The sequence below is a fragment of the Osmerus eperlanus genome, chromosome 16 (genome assembly GCF_963692335.1).
Source record: "Osmerus eperlanus chromosome 16, fOsmEpe2.1, whole genome shotgun sequence".
Classification (NCBI taxonomy): domain Eukaryota; kingdom Metazoa; phylum Chordata; class Actinopteri; order Osmeriformes; family Osmeridae; genus Osmerus; species Osmerus eperlanus.
The window spans coordinates 5,847,568-5,867,163 of record NC_085033.1 but is presented as its reverse complement, the minus strand read 5'-3'; the positions used below and the strand labels follow the sequence as shown (position 1 = coordinate 5,867,163).

The following is a 19,596-nucleotide window of genomic DNA, read 5'->3' as shown; positions in this document are numbered from 1 at the left end:
GAGAGAGAGAGAGAGAGAGAGAGAGAGAGATGAGAGAGAGAGAGAGAGAGATGAGAGAGAGAGAGAGAGAGAGAGAGAGAGAGGGAGATACAGGGGGGGCACCAACAGGATGGAGAAAGAGGAGTAGCGGGAAGAGAGAGAGAGAGCTCTCCAACAGACACATACAGTGGACAAAGATTAAGATATTGCAGTGTTTGTTATTGTGTATTATGTGCTTGTGTGTGTGTATGCGTGTTTGTGTGTGTATAGAAGTCATTATCCGTGATCTTAATTAACAGTCCTCCCAGCCCTTTCCCTCCCTTTGCGACTGTGTATGCGGGTGTCCAACTTAACCCCGAACAATTAAAGGCCGTGGTGGAGACACTAAGTCATTAGAAACTGCTGTCTGTGCATTTGAAGACCAGAGCCAGCTCTGCAACAAACGTGCGGCCAGCTTGATAACGTGGAGCCAAGAAGTTATTAAATCGTTCCTCACAGCCTCTTTGTCTTCATTTCTCTCTCTCTCTCTCATCTCTCTCTCTCTCTCTCTCTCTCTCTCTCTCTCTCTCTCTCTCTCTCATCTCTCTCTCTCTCTCTCTCTCTCTCTCTCTCTCTCTCTCTCTCTCTCTCTCTCTCCCTCCCTCCATCTCCCTCTCCTCTTCCTCTCTCTGTTTCCATCTCTCTCTCTTTTTTTTCTCTGAGTCATCTTTGGTCAACACCAGCCGTAGGGTGAGGAAGTGGAAGGGGAGGGCGGGGGAGATGGACGTGACTCATGACTGGTATGAGTCACACTCGTAGGAGCGTGATTCCAGGGAGATGTGTTTGTTTGTCCCTCATCTCCCTGTCCAACTGACAGTGATCACCCGGACTCTGCGACTGATCCCGCACCTCCCCCCTTACCCCCACACCCGGCCCACACGCACACACACCCAAACACACAGACGCTTGCACGCACGCACGCACACGCATACACTCACTGTATCCCACTCGTTAGTCATGGTGCATTGTGTATCCTTACAAGAAATGTGTTGACTCTCTGATTTGACGAGGGATCAAACGTATCAAACTGAATATCGTTGTTAGTCAGTCCTTGGTGTGATATGCTGAACCATCACATCATCAAGTTGAAATGTTGAAATGTTTAAAAGGAATCACAGCATTTCTGGGAATGGGGCAGATGGTAGGTCAGGAGGAGGGGTGACCACGGTTGTTAGCTGAGCAAGTGAAGTCTTTCCAGACTGTTGATAGGTCTACTGGAATCTGATTTTGTATTTTCCCTTTCACACACACACACACACACACACCCATAAACACAGTCACATGCAGAAACACACAGACATACACACACACAGGAAGTTAGCAAAGTTTTGTATGCGTAGCTGTGCTATGTTGCAAGCAGAACTTGCTAGTATTACCGTAACCCAATTTCGGTGGGTACGCAGTGAGTCCTCTTCCTGGGGGAACGGCCTTGTGGATAGAGAGATGGAGGAGGAAGGAAGGACAGAGGGCTGGATTGAAAGAGCGGGCAAGGATATGGCCCTTTTGGTGTGCACAGATCTCTCACAAAAGGAGTTCCAGGAGAGCTGAGTGACTTAATGTTGAAGGCCTGGTTAGCCACAGTAGTTAACCTCTGTCTCTGAATGCAACTCCTCTCTGCCAGCTTTCAGTGACCTTTTATTTGTGTGTGTTGTGTGTGTGTGATGATCATTCGTAGTTGCCCATGAGCGCAGAGTGTACACGTGCCATCATGAAGATGACGTACTGTCCCCACTGTCGGGGTGTGGCCTCTACCAAGGCATGCCCCAACTACTGCCTGAATGTTATGAAGGGTTTGCCTTGCCAACCAGGCTGACCTACACACTGAATGGAGGAACCTGCTCGGTAAGTCACACACACACAAACACTATCTTAGGGTTAGGGTTAGCACTCAAGTAATTCAAGTAATTAGCCGTGTTTGTCTGACATGGTGTTTTAGAATTCACGTTGTGCTCCCAGGGTATGGAGGAATATGTCTTTAACCCTCTCCTGTCCTTCCCTCCTGTTGCACCACCACACAGATGTGCTGGAGCAGGTCCTCAACCACATGGAGGCCCAGGTCAACGTGGAGACGGTCATCCTTACCCTCCCTGCTCGCATGGCGGAGGCTGTCAGCGCACTGCGGGAGAACATGGACGCCCTCAACCCAAAGGTTAGCCTCGGCCGGGGTGGGGCGGGCAGGCTGGGCGGGCGGGCAGGGTGGGGGAGCGGCGGGGCGGGGAGCGGTGGGGAGCGGTTGGTGAGGTGTGGGTTTATGTGACTCATATGAGCCTACACACATGAAACAGGATCATTTCTGACTCTCGCCCACAGTAAGGGTGCACCTTTAATCCATCCACCTGTATGTTCTGAGTGGTCTCATCATCCTTATTGTCCGGAATCAGCCTCCCACATGTTTAGTGGCCTCTGAAGAGGTCTGTCCTTAACCACTGATCAATGAACAATAACTAATGATTACTTTGTTACTTTTATACTGAATACTCTGAATATAATTTTAAAAAATGAACTTTACCTCGTGAGGACACCGGGTCCATTTCTAGGAGCCCTATCTAAAACCTAAACAAAAGCTATCTAGCATGTAGTGTCCTATTTCTGTGCTTGCGAAGGCTTTGTTGATTGTCACCCACCCTCCCATTTTGTGAGACCATTTAACTGCCCTTGATTTGCTGTTTTCTTGGCCCAGTCCTCTGAGATGCTCAACTTGAGTGGATCAGACACCTGCACCTTACATAAATACGTTGATTTTGTAGTGAAATTGTACTTGGCGATTCACTTCATTGACTTGGTACTTTCACAGCAATTGGGTACTATCTAATACGTCTTTACCCCTCATATGTTCTTGTTTCTCTGGGTCGATACTGTTTGGATTTATTAGTCTTGTTTTTCTGGTCTACATTTGTTGGTGTGAACTGATTGTTTGTGTTTCAGACAGGATAATTCATATCAGCTTAGAATCAGTGATTTTATTGGACTCTGAACAAAATGATGAATGAATGACTACAGTCCAGCATAGATTTACAAGTGTAGATTTTCTAAGCAGTCTTGAGGGCTGTACTAGTCAGGTGGAGTCAGGGAGTCAGGTGGCTGAGCGGTGAGGGAGTCGGGCTAGTAATCCGAAGGTTGCCAGTTCGATTCCCGGTCATGCCAACTGACGTTGTGTCCTTGGGAAAGACACTTCACCCTACTTGCCTCGGGGGAATGTCCCTGTACTTACTGTAAGTCGCTCTGGATAAGAGCGTCTGCTAAATGACTAAATGTAAATGTACTAGCTTGCATTGGGCCACAGTATTGTGTGTTTTCCGTGTTGTACAGATGTCAGAGTAGTGTAATACAACACGTACATAATGTGGACTTTTAAAGGCCATGAAACACAGAGTCTGGGATTCAGCAACACACATCCAGGTTTTCAGAGTCATCGGAGAGGGTTAGCATCAGGACGATTCTGTTTCAAGCATGTCAACAATCAGCACCGAGGAGATGATTATACATAGCTCAGCATGGGATCATCTGACAGTGGGAGAGATTTTCTTGATCAGATTACACTACTAATGGGTACAAGTGTGTAACTACATTTACATTTAGTCATTTAGCAGACGCTCTTATCCAGAGCGACTTACAGTAAGTACAGGGACATTTTCTCTGAGGCAAGTAGGGTGAAGTGCCTTGCCCAAGGACACAACGTCATTTTGCACGACCGGGAATCGAACCAACAACCTTCTGATTAATAGCCCAACTACATAACCGCTCAGCCATCTGACCCCCACTAATTAATAATTATTAATAGCTTTTTGACTGAATCCTTAAAGGGAAAATAGGTACGTTTTTTTTTTCATTTTGTGAAACCACCCCCCTTCCCTTCTTTGTACTTCCCTCTCTACCCCTAGGTGTTTCGTGCCTGTGGGGAACTGAGAGAGGGAGGAACGAGCAGCGCCGCGCAGGAGGAGGTGAAGAAAGGAGGAAAGATTTTGGTCCCAGACAAAGTGGGTCTTGGCAACAGAGCAATGCTGGAGAAACTGGTATGTGGATATGAATTAATATGCTGTGCCGTCTAATCTTCCACACTCTGATATGAAATGATCTCATTAAAAAACGGATCTCCCTCTCCTTATCCTTTCCCTTCATCTCTCCCCCTCCCTCTCCCTCCTCTCGCATATCTTCCTTTTCTCATGTCCTTCTCCTTACCCCTCCTCTTCTTCTCCCTCTCCCTCCTTTCCCTCCTGCTCCTCCTGACAGGTTTCAGGCCTCAGAGCCTGGTTGAACACAGCAGGTCAGTACTGGGTCACACAACCAGTCAAATTCTGCCAGGAAATGGAGTCATTCAGTGGAGCCGTGGATGAGGATAAGTGCTGGAACGGCATGACCCGTGGCAGGTAGGGCCCACAATATACTTAACATTCCTTCCGAATGGAGAGACAGATTGGCATTGACATCAAGACTATTGAAACCCTCCCTACCTTGTACTTACTGGAGTGGATATTTCCAGAATATTCACACCCAGCCTGTGTGTTGTCTGTCAGATACCTACCAGAGATGATGGGCGATGGGCTGGCCAGCCAGATCAATAACCCTGAGGTGGATATTGACATCACCAAGCCTCACATGAGGGTCCGCCAGCAGATCATGGAGCTGAAAATGATGACCAACCGCGTGAAGAGCGCCATCAACGGAAATGATGTGGAGTTCCAGGACACAAGTGAGTATAGTTCTCAGGCCTACAAGCTGACCGTCACCAGGAAAGCACGGTCCTCGCTGCCTCTGTAGATACAAGCTGGGGGTCTGGTGATCTGGTGACCCCAAGTCTTTGACCTTTAATTTTGGTTTGCCTTATTCCTTCTTAGTGGACTTCTCCTTATTCCTTATGTTAATCCTGCAAATAAACAGTATAAATAAATTTCTTCTTGGTGAGCTTCCACTTTGGGCAGTGATAACCGACTACTCCAGTTGACTTGTTTGCACTTTAGCAAGAGCTTCATCTGTAACGACCTAGCTAATTTCCCCTACTTTAGGTAAGTGTACTTGATGAAAATGAGGGTGCTATTTTTAGAATTAAGCTGAAGATACAGTATGGAGGGAGGGAGAAAACTTGGCCTAAATTGTTATGCCACTTTGAATAATTGAGGTCAGATTTCATAGCACATTATATAAGTCTCATTGTGTGTTCACTGGCACAGAAACTCTAATCCCTCTTGTCAGGGGATCAGACTCGGGCCCACGACCCATGACTATGTCATAGGTGTCTCTCAGATACCAGATGAAAATACAGTCCAGAGATAACTATTTGCACATTATTGACTTTTGTAAAATTACAGTTGGTAAACATTACGCTGCAAGTTTTTGTATGTATTGTACATGACCAAGGAAGAGTAAAATGGGGAAAATAAACTGCTAAAGGAAGTAAGTGTTTTCTGAATATAAATGGTTTCGAAAGGGGCCTAACAGGGGTCACAGCTCCAACGTGCAATTGTCTTTTCCAGGTGATGATGTCAGCGGATCCGGAAGTGGGCTATGTGCTGAAGAGAACTGCCCCCGTGGCCCACGCCTCATCCTTCCCAACACCGACTCCCCCAGAGTCTACGCCTTCCCCCCAGAGAACAACAAAGTTAGAGCCACAGGCAGCCACAACCTTCCCTGCTCCACCCTCTACCTGCTTTCATTGGTTACACCCCTTCTCTGGCGATAATTGGTGGGGGGAATCGCCCTATCGTGACTGAGTTTGTAACTGGGGAGGTGGGAGGTGGGAGGTGGGAGGGAGGTGGAGGAGACTGGAAGAGATGTTCAGGAAGTGGTTAACTTACTTTGCCAAATCTCAACAATTATAAGGAAACAAAACAAAAATGTATTGACTTCCTTTTTGGTCTCTACCAGAACAAAAAGAAAGAATGAGTATTCCTAGATTTTGGTTCTGTTCTCGTTTCTTTGGCGGTATATTTTTTACAGCACCTTTAGAGCAGGTATTTGGCCTCCTTATATAGTTTGTTACCGGTGTTTGGGTTTCTCTAAGATATTCTTTGTGTGCACCAACATGTGGAGAGAAAATCTATCAACATAATAGAGCATGTGGGTGTTGGCAGCGTGGGGAAGCTTCGCAGTAGCACAGAGCTACAGCAGGCATTTGGTATTCCACACATTAAAACATCCTTCATGTCAGACTATTTATTTATAAAATTCAGATTCGTTCAAACCCATCAGTGGTTTCCACTCGACAATAATTATAATATAATCATTTTTCCACAAAACTCAAATGAAATCAAGTATTGATGATTTTTCAGGAGGATGACTGCCTCTTCTAGCATTTTAAACTCCACGCCAGACTGTGGAAAAATACCTTGAGCCAAAAGTGACCAAGACTTTCTGCTGACTCATGGTGTACACTGTAATGAAAATCCACAATCAAATTCACAACCACCTCTTCTCCGTGGCACCCTTATGAAGACTCTGGGGAGAGGTTGAGGTAGAGTGGTCTGCTTTGGAGTGGAATCCCCACCCTACTTCCAGTTCAGTCTGGTCTATACACACCCTACTCACCGTTCAGATTGGCACTGTCTCCAACACCTTGCTCCAAGTACAATACTCGGCTAATAGTGAGATAAGCCCCCTAAGCGTCTCTTCGTGGCAGTTAGGAAACAGAAGCTACAGGTCCGAACAGAACATGGTTGTTCTACAGTTGTTTTTGGCCAGATAGAGAGAGGCCTCAGCAGAAAATATGTTTTCAGTACATTCCCCGTCCTATAGTGTAGTAGGGTTGTATCGGTCCAACCATTCATTTGAAAGCAGACTGTGCATCTGCAATGGCTGCTCTGTCCCATTCTATCCGGTCCTATTCGCTGTTTTCAAGCAGACTTTTGCGATTGCATAATGACGTCTGCTGTTATTTGCACCTCATCTTTTTATCCTTATTTTTTTACACAGGCAGACTTTTTTCTGTCCCCACCCCCCTTTTCTCTCTTTACTGTCTCCCCCTCCAGTCTTCTACTTTATCATCCTCCCACCTCCCTCATTCCGTGGTTTCTGCTGCCTCTCTCACGACATCACAGTAGCTCATTTTCTCTCCCCCTCGCCCTCTCACACTCCCCCTCTTCTTTGCTTGTCATCAGTTAGAACAACCTTCAAAGTGTCCTTGGTGTTTCTGCATGGTGGGCTGTCAACATGACAGTGACACAGCGCTCCATTATATCCTGACTTCGTGGGGTTGTTGCCGGAATATTCTAGAAGGGTCTACTGATGAGAGATATGCAGGGCGAAAATATATACTTCAACGTGGCGGAAAGAAACGTCAAGGCCCTCTGTCAGGGGAGAGTAGAGCGGTGCATGGGACATGAGGGCGGGGTGTGTGTGCAACTTTGAGTCATGTTAGTCTTTTTTAGAAATGAACTGGATTTTATTCATTGAAGCAAAGCACACAGTACAGTATTAACATGTTTTACAAGGAGTATGTAACTGACATTACATACATTCAACATAGTAAAAAAAACATCTCATTTTACTAAAATAATAGATTTGAATCCCCTCTGAGTACTTCCTCTGGACTGAGAAGGCCTCATAATGCCGGACGTGTCTGTGTTGCCTGCTTTTGTGGAAAACCCAAATTAGAAGTGCAATCAAGGGGGAGGAAGAAGAGTGCAAGGTCAGCAAAGAGTCAGATTACCAGGATGTTAACCAGGCTTCTTCTATGACAAAGCAGCATGTCCACTGTGCTTTTTGAAACAGCAAACAGGAAATGTCTCTCCTATTTCGAATGATTAGAGCAATAACATGAACCAATCAGCATAGCAAAGTTTCAGATGTCAAGCGATCACTCAAGGATTTGTATTCCTCCAAGGTGCTTTTGACGCTGAGCCAGTGATCAGGTGAAGAGTGTAGCCTGTAGCGCCTCCTGCTGGTCTACCGGTGATCCCCACGCTGGGATCAAACTCTCTGATGGCGACACTCCAACTTCATGGGGACCTGCGATTTTCAGCTCATCGACTTCCTCCTCCGATGGTCGTGGTACTGGACGTTCTGTCACTGCCCACATTCTGCACACCGTCCCCCTCCGCCCCCCACTCGCTTTTAATGCTCTGCACTTTTATTATGAACGAATGCACAAAACCATCGCAAGCCGGGGATAGTTGGGCCCGATGTCCTTCTGAGATTTGTGTACATACAGGAGGAATAGGGTGTAGATCTAACCCCTACCCTCCTCTTTCATGCGTTGCCATGATTTGCATCCCCCATTCCCCCACCCGTTTGCAGGGGGAAGACAATGCAGACCATGCAGTAGATCAGATAGACTGATGGCAAACCTCCATCCTCCCTGAGATTATATGGCTGGCATTTACGAAAGGTGCCAATTTAATAAATTAAAATCTATTGTTCTTTTTTTCTATTTTAATTTTGGAATATTGTTTTCAAAAGCCTGTGGTGAGTTGTGATTTGTGTTGATGGTGATGCTCGCTGCCAGAAAGAAATTTATAAATATAGAATGTGTCATTTGCTGTTGTTTGTTCCTGAAACTTTGTGTCAATTATATACAATGTAAGATTTTCAAGAAGTCTGTGTCCAGCTCACTTTATGGACTGTGTGTGTGTCTATGGATGTCAGAGTGTGTGTGACAATACAGTCCCAGACTGGTAGCTAACCTAGCTATGACATAAGAGGATATGTCGAGTGGACAGAAGATAAGAGTCAACTGCTCCATTTGCCTGCATGAACTGCCAAAACATGCTGGAATACGTGACTGCCACACACGCGACTGTGATGATGTCAGAGATGGCATCTCCTCCAGTGTCTAACAGAGGGATGGAAGCAATATACACACGTGCTAAGTGCTTTGCCTTGTCTTTCTTCTTGTGTGTGTGTGTGTATATGTGTGTGTGTGCGCTGTACCCCAGACAGCTTTGACCACATTTTAGCTGTAAAGGCCCCCTGGAGAAACAAGTTGAACCCCAGTCACATGGTCCCACGTCTCTCTGGCTCCCCTGGAGAAACAAGTTGAACCCCAGTCACATGGTCCCACGTCTCTCTGGCTCCCCTGGAGAAACAAGTTGAACCCCAGTCACATGGTCCCACGTCTCTCTGGCTCCCTGGAGAAACAAGTTGAACCCCAGTCACATGGTCCCACGTCTCTCTGGCTCCCTGGAAGCCAGCAGCTCCATGTTTCCACTGCAGAAGCTCCAAACTTGTGTAAACTGAAACACTTTAGTTAGCTATTTTGATTTAACATCATCCCAAAGCGAGCAACCTACCAACACTAAAACGGAATCTTTATCACAGGTGCCAAGTTTTGATTCACAGGACATTCCTGTCTCTTGTCTGACATTTCTCAAGGCCAGGACATTGTTTGATGGTACAACCCAGAAGGAATCGGAGTGCCGTACATAGTGATGGAACGTGTCTCTGTGGTTGAGGTGTAAATAGCCCCCAATTCATCTTCCTCTCCTTTGTAACGTTGAGATCTAAACTCAAGTGGTAGGAAATACCCAGCCTTGACTTGAAGCCTGCAGTACTGCATTTGGTCATGTAGGGTAAACAGCACTGGAAGTACAGTAAGAGGTCACTCACCATGTCCGTTTACTGGCATAAGTCCGCTTATGTAGTCATTACAACTATACCAACTTCCAAATCAAATCAGTACTTCAATAAAAGACAAACTGAAAGACTACCAATAGCTGTCCAAATAAACATGAGACCAGTTCTTGTTCCTTCTAGTGAAGTATTAAGACCAAGTGGACTTTCAAACAGAAAAGTTAAGGTTCAATATTAAGGTTCAGACATAAGTATGGTGTGTACACACACACACACACACACACACAAAGCTATGTTCTCAGCAGTGGTTAAAGGATAACCTTTCTGGCTTCCAACTTGCCCTTTTCTTTGAAAGTGTTTCTATGAGCAACTGACTCCCAACACGGCATGGCTTTCCTATCTTAAAACGTTTTCCTCAACAGGCCCACGTCAATAATGTCTGGCCTGCTCAATGCAGACTGGCTGAAGTCCCACGGCTCTCGGTAGGCCTTGCTGCACCCAGACAGATGGCCTGTTGAAAGGCTGGAGGACGGAGAACAGAAGACTAAGTTATGTGAGTCTAGAAGGGACACGCCAGGGCATTGACCTGGGAAATGCCGTCTGGGTTGTGATAAAGCACCACATCTCAGCAGTATTGATGTCCTTCAGGTTCATGGCTGTCGTCAAGGTACGCTTCACTGGGGAATGATAATCTCCAGTGGAATCTTCTTTCACTTTAGAAGACAGAAAGACAGACTTTTGTGCAACAGGTGCCGGGGGTGAATGCGACCTCGAATGTGACATTTTGGATCTTACATCATCGTTCCTAAACAAAACCATTCAGTACTTGATGTTTTTGGAGTCAGCTGTATTGTTTCAGATTGTCGTTCCTGTGTGCGGTGAGTAGGGATTGAGTTGTGGATCAGCATAGTCTCTAATATTAAGACTAGGAATGGATTCATAGCTGACAAATCTTGTTGAACCATGAACTTCAGAACCTGCTAAAGCCAAAAGTACACAGCCTGAACAGGCCTGGAAATCTCCTTACATGGCCTGCACTCGGCCCCAACTTTGTTTTGGATGGAACCTGTCTTTCTGTCTTTCTTTCTCTCTCTTTCTTTCTCTCGCTCTCTCTGTTCTGTACTGTGATACATTTCGGAGATAAATACGTGTACATGTAATATCCAGGGAATGCATGTTGTTTTCTCTCTGTCTCTCTGTCTCCCTCTCTCTCTCTCCCTTTCTCAGTAGATGCAGTATATTATCGTGACAAATCTGGCTATCCGTCTTTAAACCCTGAGATGTTGTTTTAGATCTGACGGCCACGGGAACACTGCCACCCAGTGACCGCTTTCACGTATTACAGCCTATGCCAATAATAATGAAAAAAGCCAAGTCGGGTGTTGATGTAGGCCTATACATGTTTGTGGGTATGAACAAGAGGGGTTTGGGGTTCCTGGTCAGGGTCAGTGGTCAGGGGTTAGAGGGAAGGTCAGTCCAAACATGCCACAGCAGTCTCAAAGGCATGTGTAACCTGAGCATGAGACCTGATGTCCTCTTCATTCTGTGGACCAACACAGAGATCTTCTCTTCACAAGTATTCACAGACACATGCATCTCATGACATTTGCATGTATTCATTTAGGAAGTGCTTTAGTCCAAACGATGTACAAGTAGTGCATTCAAGTGCAGCAGATAATCAACGATCACAATGAAAGAGTATTGTATAATATTTAACATAATGTATAACATATGGTGGAATTCACTTTATGTTCTATTGTATGTTTCTTACATTATACATGTCCTTTGGCCACATCCATACACAAATATGGTAAGCTACTGTAGTTCCCAAGTATTTACATTGCTATACTACCATATACATTTCTATACTATAGTATACAGTATATTGCTTATGAAAGCAGTAAAGATAGCTCACACTCTTGTCTGGCAGCAGTAGCTGGCACAGTTTGCGCACTGCTGTCCTCTGGGAAAGGATCTTCTTCTGCTTCCTGGTTCAAAGGTCACAGTGGGAGAAAACAATCAAATCCGGAAGACAGTGATTGTCCACTGGAGTCCAATGGTGAGGCAACCTGTCATGAGTAGAATGCGTGTGTGTTTCTGTTTGAGCGTGTGCTCTACCTGACCAGCTTGTTGCGTTCGTCCAGCTTCTTCTGGTTGAGGACATACAGGTCCTGAGCATACTGACTCCACATGCGTCGCAGGTCGGCACGGTGACTCGCCGAGCGCTCCTGCGCCCGAGCCAGGAGGTCACAGTATGTAACCGAGCCCTCCGTGACACCACAGCCGTTAAAGAGGCAACACAAGCCGTGAATTCCTCCGAGCCAGACGCTAAGTCGGCAAATCCACAAGACTGCATATGCGAGAGAAGTGGTCTGTCTCACTTCAGAATGCCACACATTCATTTGGAAAAATGGGGGACATTTATACCACGAGACCTTAAATAGACTGAAAACTGAGTAACAGGGTGTTTGAAAGAAGGCCCATCATCCATTTCAAGGAACAATTCAAAATGTTCAGGAAGTGTGTTCAGTATATTCTCACCAGCAATTCTGATCTCTCTTTGGAATCCCTGTCTGATAGTGTTCACACAATAGACTTAAGTTATCAGGCTGATGCCAAAGGCCTTGGTTGTTAAATTGGACCCACATAGGCAATGACATTCACTTCAGTGACTTGTCTTAGAGACACCACAGTAGATTTTCCCAGCATTATACTCCTGATGAAGATGAAGAGGATATGGAGGCAGCTTGTGGATCTCGGTGCGGACCACCCGTACATCCAGACCCGCCTGCTGGTTGATGGACTTCATACGCATGTAAAACTGGACCAGGGGGCTGTTGCCATACAGGTTAAATACACAGCGCTTGAACTGTGTGCCAGGGTAGGCCACGTGAGACTGGGGAGGAGAGGAAGAGAGGTCAGAGTGAAGGTGAGAGAGGATAGAGTGAGAAACAGTGTGTGTGTGTGTGAGGGAAAGAGGAGGTAGAGGAGAGAAAAAAGTGTGTGTGTGTCGGTGTGTGTGTCGTGTGTTGTCTAACCTCTCTGGTAAGTTTCTGTTTGCTTTGGCAGGTCAACGCTTTCAAGTCTGTACCTGTGATTTTGTCAGAGCCGGATTTCTCTAGCGACACACACACACACACACACACACACAGCATACACGTACACACACCCAAACACACATGAAATGGATGGAATAGTACACATGCTCTGCTCTATCTCATCTGTGATCTAACTACACTGTGCTTCAGTGTGACTGTAACTGGTCCAGCCCAGCTCACCTTGCTTCACTAAGCTCCTGTTAGACCTGACTGACGGGCTGGACAGCTTGCTACCGGTCGGGCTACCAGCCCGGCTACCAACCTGGCTGCTTGCCTGGACTGAACTCTGAAACACACCGCACATTCAAGGTGAGTGTGTGAGGTACAGGGGGACCGTGTGTGTCTGTCTGTGTGTGTGTGTGTGTGTGTGTGTGTGTGTGTGGTTGAGTGTGTAATACTAACCGACTTCTTCCTTGTCAGAGCGGTGTTACTGGACGGTTGGCTCTGCAGAAGCTCGTCAACAGAGTTACTGGAGAACATGTTTTCCAGGAGAGACAGACACGAGCCTGGACACATACAAACACAGTTACCACGGGACAAACAGGGTGCTACACAATGCCGGCTCCTGTCAAACGGACAGATGAGTAGAGACACCCACCGCTCTCTTCCTCTGTCCTTTTATCCTCGGACACAAGCTTTACATTAGTGGCCTCCTCTGGCTCCAGAGCCTCAAAGTCCCACTTCTTAAAGATGTCCGGAGCTGGACAGATCCCTGCGGATGAACAGACATGCAGGCAGACAGGCAGACAGACAGGCAGGCATATGGACAGACAGGCAGACGGGCAGACAGTTTGAATGTAATCGATCATATAGAAGATAAATGTGTGCTTTTCTTTCGTTCCAGTGCGTTCCCTGCAGTTCACCTCCTGTCCACTGGTAGGCAGTAAAGCACAGCGGGAGTAGGAAGGCGTCACTGCGGATGGTGCTCCAGGACTGAGGGAAGCTACAGCAGAAGCAGCAGTACAGAGTCTGGGCCAGGGTACTGGGAAACTCCTTCAGATGACAGAGAGAGGCAGAGCGAGAGAGCAAAAGAGAGAGAGAGAGAGAGAGAGAGAGAGAGAGAGAGAGAGAGAGAGAGAGAGAGAGAGAGAGAGAGAGAGAGAGAGAGAGAGAGAGAGAGAGAGAGAGAGAGAGAGAAGAACAAGGATAAGATACATGTATCTAGTTATACTAAGTATGATTTATTTGTGTTGGGCAGATGCAATGCACCACTATGAATGCTGCCAGCGCTTTTCAAATATTTGTTAAGCGTGGGGCGATGAAGAGGATACAATAGTAGGGTAAGTTACTCTGAAGAATATACTGCCGCAGCGACAGGATGCCTCCTGGGTCAGTATCTTGGTGTAGTTCACAGCCATGCGGGTGAAAATGTTCCCCTGGATACGGGCGTCCAGCTGGAGAGAGAACATATATTCATGAGAGGAAAAACTGTGCTGAAATATTGTGCTGTACTGTGTTCTCCTTCGTGTTTACGTCTTAAAAAAAAGACCAAACCTTTACCAGAATCAAATGATGAGCCCATCAAATAACTGTATTTAAATAGAAGTTAAACAATTACTCATAGTAAGAATATCAAATTTCTGGACTTTTCCGACCTGGAAGTTTTGCATGAACAGCCACCAGAAGCAGTCAGTGACAAAGTCCTCCATCACAGAGGATGACAGAATGATCTGGAACATAGCCTTATATCTGGGCTGCATGGGACAGGTCAAGAGTCAAAAACACAGTTAGGGACAATAAAGGAACACAAATAGCACCAGGAAAATCTACTTCTATGACAGCATTGGCAAATCATTGAAACTCATATCCATAATTCCAATTCTTCTGTCTGTATACTAGATGACCATGTTATTCCTGCGCTGACATGCAGTACATTACCTTGTGCACCAGGTGGCGCTGCCCCCGTACCACATTGTTAACGACAGTGCAGAAGGCTGTGTTGTGAGGGAGGGGCATGGGCCTGTTGCTTAGGAAGCGGGGGTACTGGTAGAGCTCAACCAGTTTGGGCACGCCGTCCGTGAGCTTTGTAGAGTTGAGGAATCATTTCATATGTTTTTACACATTCAAAATGTAAGATACAAATTGCACATGAATCAACATCTAATATTTTGGGGTCAGATTATACCCTATTCAAAGAGCACTATATACCTCCCTTCAGAGACACCTACAGGTTCTCTCTTAATAGTATGTTTTGAAAATAAACCTAAACTCTGCTCATAAACATGATCTTTATGGTAACCATCACAACCTAGTCCTAGGCTGATTATTAATGATGCTCAATAATAAGAAAAATGCAGCATTACATTTAGCTATGCCCCCCCCCCCCCCCCACACACACACACACACCAGCTATGCTGACCCCTGACCTTTTCACTCCTGTGCAGTGATTGGCTAGAGTCCTGCTGGGTCAGTCTGGTACTCTTGGCTCCGCCCTTGTCCTGTTTCTCTGGGAGGAAGGAAGGAGGGGGGGAAGGAGGGGGAGTGAAGAGGAAACCATGGGGACCCTCATGCCTGTTTTATGGATTTATGGTTACGATTCATGACACGCGAGTCAAATACACATTTGTCACTTTCTCTCTTTAGTTAAGCCCTGATATTTACAGCGGATCAGATCATGTAAACATTGATCCAAACACTGTATAGAGTGTGTTTGTTAGTGAAAGCACATAATGTGAGGTTATAGTGGAGACAGATAGCTTAGGTATTGTCATACATGCCGGATGAACTGTTTTGATTTGAGCATGTTCTGCACCTAGACCTCTACAGAGTCCAGTCTGGGCTGCTATCAGCAGCTTATTGTCCAGGTTCGTGAACAATTCCCATTTTCTCGACTCTTTTTGTTTTTCATAACTTTAGTATAAGTTCTTCTATATCCATCCATAACACTTTTACTATAACTTGGCTCTACTAGTCATTTGGATGATGTACTATATTGTACTCTTTACTTGGTGTTAATGATGAAATAAGTTGTTGATTTGGCCAAATGTTTCTGACGGATGTCTTTCAAATGTTTTCATCGTCAACATCATCCAACAACTCATGAAGACAAGTGTTAAGCCTAGACTCATTACAGTAATACTCAGTAAGTCACAGGAATAGGCCTGCCACATCTTCATTTGGCACATTTTATATACACTCCAACAAGAAAAATATATACAAAAGGTGCAGAAATGTCCTTTTTACACAGTGTCTGTGACTGTCCAAGGACTTTTGTTACTACCTGTGGTTTTACATAAGCTTCACATAAGCGACAAACTCGCTGAAAATCTGATTTGGAATCCCAAGATTCTAGATTAAACTCTCTTTGGTCCTAGAACCCTTTATTCACTGTGCACGCACCACCTGCTTCCTAGTAGGGGGTCAGTACCTTTCCCCTCCAGCATCTGAGTAGGCATCTTCAGTCCTCTGTCCTGCACACTCTGGGGGAAACACAGTGGCACAAGCGTACAGTACACCTCAAATCTCTCAGACCAACAGTTAGGCTACATCCAACAAGAACTTATAATAAATTATGCAAACGTGTGCGTGTGTGTGTGTGTGTGTGTGTGTGTGTGTGTGTGTGTGTGTGTGTGTATGGTGAGGAGGACACTCACCATGCTTCTTCCTCCAGACCAGAAGGGGGGCAGGCAGGCAAGATTATCAATGAGGCTGCCCATGGAACCCACCAAGCACGCTGAGACTTTCCATTAGAACAACAACACACTCTTATTGACTCGTTGTGTCAAGAGTGTGGGCTACTATAGACATTTTAAGTTAGCCTATCCTTCGACCCAGGGCCGGAGTGTGACCCATTTTCAGCCCGGGAGTGTAAAGACCAAAACCAGCACATCCCCACCAGGGGCCGAGCCATACGTTGTAAACATTCGCTGCTTAGACCGAACCTAGGACCTAGTCAAGGTTGTGATGTGAGCTGAAATCGGAACTTCACATGAATGCGAACGTGCGTAGCGCGCGTGCGAGATTTTTTACATTAATTTCAGTGCAAAATTGTTTTGGGAGATTTATGTAATATAAACAGTACGTACGAGACACATTTTTACCTGAAAGATTCGGGGCTTTTGAGAAAACATATTTTTCCCACCCTTGCAGGAACCTATTTATAAAGTCGCAGATCTTTCTTTTTTTACCTGGCTTTTTCAGTTCCTCCTGGCATCTTTTCCCCATCCATTTTATTATTTTCGCATCAGCTTAATCTTGCTAACTACCTCCGCAACAATAAATTATGGTTTAGGGTTTGTCTCCATGGCAACAACCTACACGCGCTTGTGTTTGAGAAAGAGACCATGTGCGACAACTGAAAACGGCACTTTTTAATTCACTGTCTGATCATGCGCTATTATTTACATTAAAACCTAGTGTAGCCTATTAGCTTATCAGTCACACAGTAGCCTAAATTAACAAACTTACACATCGGTGTGTGAGAAAACAAAGAGAAAGCAGGCGATCTGCCGGTCCAATTTATGAGCGGGCAGAGCGGCCCACCGGGAATTCTCTCAACTTTATGGCATAAAGGATACAGACTGGAGCGCAGGAGGTTTCCTTAAGTGTTTCTTTCTTACGCTGAGCGGTGGCGCGGTTTTCCTTCACGTCCTCCTGGTACACCAGTATTGGAGCGCACAGCTGGTTTATCTCCGTCATGGTGTTCTGCTGTTCTGGACGGGACGAAGCTGGATGGCCATCAGTCATTGAGTGTCATGAGGATTCAAACGGGTCCAAAGCCAAAGCAATAAATGGTGTAAGAACATTGAAATTAAACGTTTCCAATAGTTTTCACGGGTTTGTTTTTGAACTTGATAAAACAAGTAGGCCTACTAAAATAATTGTACTAGCCTAGAGTACAGTATTATTGACTTTTTAATGACGGCCTGGAAACTAACTGCAAAGTCAAGACCGCGCAGTCATTTGTGACTGATTTCAAGGTCCCCAGTCAAGTTCCACGGAATTTTAAAAGAGCACGGACTCGTTACTGGGGAAACTGCTGACGCGCATGCAACACAAACACAGAATAAAAAGCAACACAGTTCAATGACCTCCTCCACATTTGATTTTGTAAAACGAAAAAAACTTTTCATTTCACATGTTACATTTGAATGTTACATGTCACATATGTCTTTGAATGTTTTTTAATTAATTATTAAATTAGTTTTGTTTTTACTTTAATTATTATATTCGAGAAACCTTGCAAGAAAGAATGTCATTGTTCTGTTTACAAATGCCAGTTCAAATGACATTAAACAAACAGAAAATCTGCCCACCCTGTTGATATTTGTCTTACTTTACCACAGAGTGGAGAGATCCCCTACCCCCAACCACTCAACTCTCCTGCACCATCTCAAGACTACATTTGACCTCTTTTCTAGTATGCACACACACACTGAGACACACATAGACATACATTCACACACACAGACATGCACATACACTGACACAAACACACCCCAGTCCCGACAGGTCATTCATCAACCCTTCAATGAGTGCTGAAACCAGGGAGTCAGGTCTAAATGAGAAATCATTGACTACGAAACTCTGTAGTAATGGACTCTCATTCCGTTTGTAGAAGGGAAGTTGAAAAGAGGGTGGATTAGAGTGCTGTATGTGTGTGTGTGTGTGTGTGCAGGGGGGGGGTGTAACCCACCTGTGTTAGCTAACATTCCCAGGATACACCCTTTGGCCCAGTGCAGTCAAGAAGAAATGGAGAGAAAAGTTGTTCCGTTTCTATGTTCTGATATGGACCCCTTTATTTCATCCAGTCTAGTGGCTCCCCATACAAGTTTGTATGTCTGCTGCAATCTGAAATGCATGTGGTTCACCAGTGATCTGTTTCTCTCTAGTCACACAGTTGACATTTATGCCTGACAGTGTTCCCTAGAGACGGTGTGTGTGTGTGTGTGCATGCGTGTGGAAGCCTGTTACAGACTGATAATAGCCCAACGGCAATGTTTATTGATGTGATGATGCATGCTGGGATAGACGATCACTTTCAAAGGTCACTGTTAATATCTGAAGGTCAAAGTGTTAACTCAATGCCACTGTATGCTTGTGTACGTGTGGGCATGTGTGTGTGTGTGTGTGTGTGTGTACAAGTGTTAGTCCTTCTCTTGACGCAGCTTGAATATTAAATGGGGTATATTTCTTTTGCCAGCACCTCCCCCCCTTGCTTCCATTTAGCAGCCATAATCAAAACATTCATCTATGATCAGTCCTTTCACCTCTCAAACAGTTAGCCAGACAGTCTCTCTGTCAGAGGGTCTGCTTTGGAAGAGTTGGTGGTGTTTGTATTCAAATCCAGCCCCCTTGTTTCACCAGAGGAGGGGGGGGGGGGTGATGAAAGGGCCAGGCGAGGACAAGAGATCCGTGTCTGAGACAGAGGAAGGGGCAGATTGATTTGACCTCCCTCTCCTTCTCCCTCTCTCTCCCTCTCTGTCTCCCCCCCTCTCTCTTTCTTCAATCTGTCACTCTCTATCTAATTCTTTTTCTGTCTTCTCTTTCCATTTCTGTCACACGCTCTCTCTTTCTTTTTCTCTCATTTTCTTTCTGTCACTCTCTCAATTTTCTCTCTCTCTCCGGCGTTTATCAAGTCCACTGGGATTGCGATGTGGAGTGAACGGTCGGGGTCGGCGTTCTGCAGCTAATAACATTCCCCCCCGCTGACTTCTATAGCCAGCATGTACCATACACAGGGTACAGGAAAACAAACCAGTCTCCGTTTCTATGAACCCAACACAGCTTCACACTTGAAAAGTGCACTGCTTCGTTATCCCAGTGGCAAATAGTTGGTGAAAGAGAACCCAATTAACCTTGACAGAGCCGAAGTCCTTAATCCTGAGAAATGAGCGCATCCTCATTGTAATTATCAGGCATACATCGTTAATCAGTGGTCCCCTCCTGATGAATGGGTGTATGGCTTGTTTTTCCGCCGTAACCCTCTGGGCTGCTGGTGTTGCACCCGTCGAGAAATGAGAGGTGTGTTTTCCCCCTC

General features: G+C 45.5%; 2 protein-coding genes and 1 long non-coding RNA gene across 3 annotated transcripts in view; 1 reads left to right on the top strand and 2 right to left on the bottom strand.

Annotated features, from left to right (window-relative positions):
• LOC134036536 (glypican-1-like) overlaps window positions 1–8,545 on the top strand; it is a 37,644-nt gene extending 29,099 nt beyond the window's left edge. The window contains 7 exon segments of the mRNA XM_062481523.1: window positions 1,694–1,810; window positions 1,812–1,860; window positions 2,037–2,167; window positions 3,900–4,031; window positions 4,249–4,385; window positions 4,533–4,708; window positions 5,490–8,545. Of these exon segments, the coding sequence (XP_062337507.1) occupies window positions 1,694–1,810; window positions 1,812–1,860; window positions 2,037–2,167; window positions 3,900–4,031; window positions 4,249–4,385; window positions 4,533–4,708; window positions 5,490–5,695 (948 nt within the window). The 3' untranslated portion in view covers window positions 5,696–8,545.
• A 1,830-nt stretch (window positions 8,546–10,375) lies between these two features.
• Window positions 10,376–11,785, bottom strand: LOC134036673 (uncharacterized). Its single transcript, XR_009932433.1, has 3 exons — window positions 11,638–11,785; window positions 11,435–11,507; window positions 10,376–11,062 (listed from the first exon to the last, which is right to left on the bottom strand). It is a non-coding gene; the product is annotated as an uncharacterized LOC134036673 (long non-coding RNA).
• A 399-nt stretch (window positions 11,786–12,184) lies between these two features.
• On the bottom strand, window positions 12,185–17,605 carry LOC134036535 (protein FAM227A-like). The gene is made up of 13 exons (XM_062481522.1): window positions 17,135–17,605; window positions 16,211–16,290; window positions 15,985–16,036; window positions 14,984–15,063; window positions 14,496–14,639; window positions 14,213–14,311; window positions 13,907–14,011; window positions 13,481–13,610; window positions 13,216–13,329; window positions 13,020–13,123; window positions 12,798–12,903; window positions 12,558–12,637; window positions 12,185–12,415 (listed from the first exon to the last, which is right to left on the bottom strand). Exons 1-13 carry the CDS (start codon window positions 17,301–17,303, stop codon window positions 12,185–12,187), a joined length of 1,494 nt encoding a protein of 497 aa, XP_062337506.1. The 5' UTR covers window positions 17,304–17,605.
• Window positions 17,606–19,596: the final 1,991 nt, after the last annotated feature.

Coding starts and splice junctions, on each gene's coding strand:
- LOC134036535 (XM_062481522.1), bottom strand. CDS start 17,303: ATGACTGATGGCCATCCAGCTTCGTCCCGTCCAGAACAGCAGAACACC. Junction 14,312..14,495: donor AGCGCCACCTGGTGCACAAG/GTAATGTACTGC, acceptor TGTCCCATGCAG/CCCAGATATAAGGCTATGTT. Junction 13,611..13,906: donor GCGGCAGTATATTCTTCAGA/GTAACTTACCCT, acceptor TGTCATCTGAAG/GAGTTTCCCAGTACCCTGGC.